We start from the raw sequence: 4852 nt of genomic DNA, 5'->3' as shown, positions 1-4852 counted from the left end.
ATAAAAAAAAATATAAGTGCTGTCAGCACAGGGCAAAGTCCAACTCTTGCTCTCTAAGTATTGCTGTCACTGATTTGAATACTTTAAAGCGCACGAATATAAACAATTAGAATCAAGACGTTTTTCAAACAAATTGTTCACAAGTGAATTTCGACCACTCGAAGTAATGGTGCTAACAGTTTCGAGTTCACAATGATTGATAAAGGGGAAAAACTAGTGTTAGTTAATAAACAAAGTTTGTAAAAATTGAAAGACCCTTAAAATATCTAAAAAATCGTGAATAATCCAAATATAAAAGCAGTTTTCTAGCCGAACCAAAAACACACTTGACGACCTACATATGCTTATATACCTGCATTCATTAAAACATGAACTTTTATAATCAAAAGTTTTAAAAAGTTTAAAGTAAAATGAGAGAACCTAACTGCGCGCAAATCAAATTGCATGATTCCATTTATTTTAATTTGTTTTTATTTTGTAGACTGTAAAAAATAATAGTAAATGAGTACCTGTTAGATGATTTCCAGTGAACTCGAAGTCGTCATCTTGGTCCCAGTGCTTTAAAGATAGATTGGAAAGAGGAGTAGCATTTGCAAACTCCAAATTAGCAAAATGCCAGTCTAAGATCTGCCTATCCTTCGATGATAAATACACATCACTGAAACAAAAAGTTCCAAACAGTAAAATCATTAAAGAAAAACGAAGAAATGTATTTACCTTGGTGGATTGCTTTCCAACTCTTTAAGTTTATCTTCGATTTCCTTTGCTTGTTCTTGAAGCTGATCCCATTCTTTAGCACATACACTGAGGTCTCGTAAACTACTTCTGTAAGCAAACTCAAGCTGCACATCTCTTTTCTCAATTGCAGCCAATTCCTTCACTTTACCATTTAAATCTTGCATATGCTCTTTAATACTGACAAGCAACTTTTGATTTACTTTCAATTTCTCTTGAAGTACAATAACTGACTTTAAATGTTGTATTTGTTTTTCTTTAACATGTTTCTCTTGCAATTTGATGACCCACTCGAGAGCTTGTCCCAAACTGACAGGCTTGTTGCCAGCATAATTGAAATCGAGAGTGTGAGAAAGGTAAGAAGTAGCTTCAAGTAAACGATTGAATTCACGTTCTACCATTTCGTCTTTATCTTTATCTACAGTTACCCCATTTGATTGATACAGAGGACACTTTTGCCGAATTCGGTGCAGTTCCATTTCTATTTGCTTGCTTAAAACTGTGACAGGGTTCCCTCCAAGGCCTGTGACAACCATGGCTCCTAAATCTGCCACAAAACTACCTAAAATGAACCAAAATTGTACTTTATTTGTATAACATCAAAGTGGACAAACAACCAAGTCCGTTAGTATCTCTACCTTTTCTAAATGTGGCTATTCTTCCACCAACCCTGTCTCTAGCTTCAAGAACAAGAACTTCCATTCCAAATTGTTGAAGTTGTCGTGCAGCAGCTAGTCCAGCAATTCCAGCACCAATAACAATTACTTTCCCACACTTCTGAGCTGGCAATGGATTTACACGTTTGAAAATGCCAAAATTGATAAAACCATTCCGTTCTAGAAAAGCATGAACGCGATGAACAAGCGGCAAGTCACTGTTATAGGGTGGCTCCATTTTTTCTACAGCTGCCTCGATAGTTAACTGTTCTTTAGGATTTTCTAGCCACATATGTAAAATACGATTTCTAACGTGCAGAAAAACTTTAACTGATGCTAAAGATGTCTGAGCAATGTCTGGGAAATAAGCAGCTTCAGTTGATGTCATTTTATCAAATGGCATACGACTTTGAAAGGCTGCACCCTCTAAACCAGAGAAAAGTTCTTTTATTAAAGGATCATCAAGCTCAGAATCTGCGTCCTGATCCTTCTTTTCTTCTTTCTTAATGTCCTCCTTCTTTGTTTCTTTCTTCACTTTAGACAAATTTGCCCCACTGTTTACTTTCTTATCAGATTGTAATTTCAACTTTTCTTGAGAAGGTATTGCACTGTCATCTTCCGAAATAAATGGCTTTTCCTCAGTTTCCTTCGTCTCTATCTGCAAATAATTTACATTAAACGAAAAATTACGAAAAAACAAGGAGTAGATTACCTTAACTTTCTTTCTTCTGCTCATATTTTAGGACGCTTAAACCTTACCAAAGCACTTATATTACAAATTATATGACTTTCTTTTAACTTAGCTTCTTACAAATTATGAACTTTAATTCAGAAATTTAAATAATTATAAAGATAACTTATGTATCTTAAATAGAAAAAAGTAAGGTTATATTATGTTGTTTCTGGAACTTCTTTTGTGGTGTGATTTGTAAAATATTTTGAAGTTCTTATGAACTATTAATTAATCAAAAATTTTACACACGTTTTGAGAGATTCAGATATTAATTTTTAAAGTTGTAAAGAAAAGTGAGTTATGTTGTTGTTATGGAACCACAATCTGGGGAGACATAACCTTACATAACCTACACAAACAAATATTATAAAGTTTAATAATAAACAATTATTGTTTGTAAAATACAAAAAACCATTAACGCTAAGCAAATAGGTGAATGTATTCCTTACAGGAAACATATAAATAAGACATAGAAATGAATTTAGAACTATTAGGTAAGTGGAAATATAGTAGCATCTATTAGGCATTTGTTTTATAACTTATCTAACTTTTTAGAATCTTTCGGACAGAATTACCCAGAGGTGAGTTTTGAGTAGTTTATTTTATTTGCGAACCTAATACTGTTCGTTAATAGGAATTTGATGGAGCTTTAGATTGTTTATCAATAGCTGTAACGTGTGCATTTAATAAGAGAGGCACACTCTTGGCTGTTGGTTGCAACGATGGTCGAATAGTAATTTGGGACTTTTTAACTCGCGGAATTGCTAAAATAATTTCGGCACATGTACATCCTGTTTGCAGTGTAAGTTGGTCTCGAAATGGTCATAAGATAGCTTCTGCTTCAACTGACAATACTGTGTGTATTTGGGATGTGTTGTCTAGTGAATGTGAACAGAAATTTAGATTTCCTTGTCCAGTTTTGAAGGTCCAGTTTCAACCGCGGAATCTAGAGAAATTGCTTGTTTGTCCCATGCGACATGCTGCAGTATTAGTAGACATTAGTGGCAATCATCAAGTTCTTCCCATTGATGATGATGTGAGTATTATATTTCTTATTATATATTATTTTCTTCAAAGGAATGAATAGGGCAATGACTATTTATTTATTTTGCAGCCAGTGGTTACGTACATTTTTTTAAGCTATTTTATTACAATTGCAGTACCAAATCATTAGACATTTAAGTTCCTTTATGGTTAATACTTATTTTTAGGCTGATTTGAACATTGTGGCATCTTTTGATAGACGTGGAGAGTATGTTTACACTGGAAATGCTAAGGGGAAGATTTTAGTTTTGGATGCATCAACATTAGAAGTGAAAGCATGCTTCAGGATTACACTAGGAACATCCAGTGCTACTGCTGTTAAAAGCATTGAATTTGCAAGAAGAGGAGAGTGAGTTTTTAGAAAAAAAAGGCAATAAATTGTATATTTTTATTGTTATTTTGCAGCTGTTTCCTTGTAAATACTGCTGACCGTGTCATTCGAGTGTATAATAGTAAAGAGGTTTTAACATGTGGCAGAAATGGAGAACCTGAGCCAATTCAGAAACTTCAAGATCTCGTTAATAAGTAAATTACTATTTGTNTACTGCTGACCGTGTCATTCGAGTGTATAATAGTAAAGAGGTTTTAACATGTGGCAGAAATGGAGAACCTGAGCCAATTCAGAAACTTCAAGATCTCGTTAATAAGTAAATTACTATTTGTTGTCTACTTAATTACTTTATTTTAAAATTAATGTCTTTTTAGAACAATGTGGAAAAAGTGTTGCTTCTCTGGGGATGGTGAATACATATGTGCTGGATCTGCAAGGCAACATGCTCTTTACATTTGGGAAAAATCTATTGGAAATCTAGTAAAAATTTTGCATGGCACTAAAGGAGAGCTTTTACTAGATGTGGCTTGGCATCCAGTACGACCAATCATTGCTAGCATTTCATCTGGTATGCAATTCTAGATTTTTGTTGCATTTATTTTATTTACTAGTGAAAACATTGAATAAGCCAAGACATAATTATTAAACCAATAAATTAATATCCAAATAACTAAGAAAATAAGTAAATAAATATGTTTAATGTCATTATTTAATTGCTTTTTTATTTTCTTTAAGGTGTGGTTAGTATTTGGGCGCAAAATCAAGTTGAAAATTGGTCTGCATTTGCACCAGATTTTAAAGAACTTGATGAAAATGTTGAATATGAAGAAAGAGAAAGTGAATTTGATGTAACTGATGAGGACAAATCTGTTGTTAGTGGAGGAAATAATAAAGAGGATTCTGATTTGGAGGTTTATATTGACAATTATTAAAAATTGTCTCGTACAAAATGATGTATTGTGCTTTGCTTCTATGTTACAGATTGACGTGTCTTCTGTTGAACCTATAGCAGCCTTTTGCAGTTCAGATGAAGAGAATGAGGATGGAGACGTGTTACAGTTTTTGCCAATTGCTCCAGAGGTAAATTGTTGTAAATTTTAATCTAAGAATTCATTAAAAATAAAAAGAAATTAAGGCTTTTTATTTTTTAATCATTCATTAATTCTAAATGAAAATTATTTGTTAGATTGAAGATCCTGAAGAAAATTGGACAAGTACGGAAAATAATCAGCAACTGCCCCCTTGTGGTTCTATAAGTCCCCCTCCAGCTAAGAAAAAAAAGTATAAATCATACGACATAGCGTTGGAAAGTACAGCTGACGGAGGTAATTAATTTTAAATATTATTTTACTT

General features: G+C 33.1%; 2 protein-coding genes across 2 annotated transcripts in view; one reads left to right on the top strand and one right to left on the bottom strand.

Annotated features, from left to right (window-relative positions):
• The window catches only part of LOC108735938 (lysine-specific histone demethylase 1A), a 229159-nt gene extending 226963 nt beyond the window's left edge, over positions 1-2196 (bottom strand). Inside the window, exons 1-4 of the mRNA XM_018468181.2 lie at positions 2104-2196; positions 1374-2049; positions 718-1297; positions 510-658 (exon numbers count right to left, since the gene is read on the bottom strand). Coding sequence (XP_018323683.1) covers positions 510-658; positions 718-1297; positions 1374-2049; positions 2104-2127 — 1429 coding nt within the window. The 5' untranslated portion in view covers positions 2128-2196. The remainder of the gene's footprint in view (positions 1-509; positions 659-717; positions 1298-1373; positions 2050-2103) is intronic.
• A 329-nt stretch (positions 2197-2525) lies between these two features.
• On the top strand, positions 2526-4832 carry LOC108735939 (retinoblastoma-binding protein 5 homolog). Its single transcript, XM_025980742.1, has 9 exons — positions 2526-2618; positions 2680-2705; positions 2759-3160; positions 3336-3517; positions 3574-3693; positions 3874-4067; positions 4235-4410; positions 4481-4579; positions 4686-4832. Exons 1-9 carry the CDS (start codon positions 2600-2602, stop codon positions 4830-4832), a joined length of 1365 nt encoding a protein of 454 aa, XP_025836527.1. The 5' UTR covers positions 2526-2599.
• Positions 4833-4852: the final 20 nt, after the last annotated feature.

This window comes from Agrilus planipennis, unplaced genomic scaffold (assembly GCF_000699045.2).
Source record: "Agrilus planipennis isolate EAB-ADULT unplaced genomic scaffold, Apla_2.0 scaffold8, whole genome shotgun sequence".
NCBI lineage: Eukaryota > Metazoa > Arthropoda > Insecta > Coleoptera > Buprestidae > Agrilus > Agrilus planipennis.
Note: the sequence above shows the minus strand (reverse complement) of the source record. Positions and strands in the feature narration are given on the sequence as shown.

Coding starts and splice junctions, on each gene's coding strand:
- LOC108735939 (XM_025980742.1), top strand. Junction 3,518..3,573: donor GAATTTGCAAGAAGAGGAGA/GTGAGTTTTTAG, acceptor GTTATTTTGCAG/CTGTTTCCTTGTAAATACTG. Junction 3,694..3,873: donor CTTCAAGATCTCGTTAATAA/GTAAATTACTAT, acceptor ATGTCTTTTTAG/AACAATGTGGAAAAAGTGTT.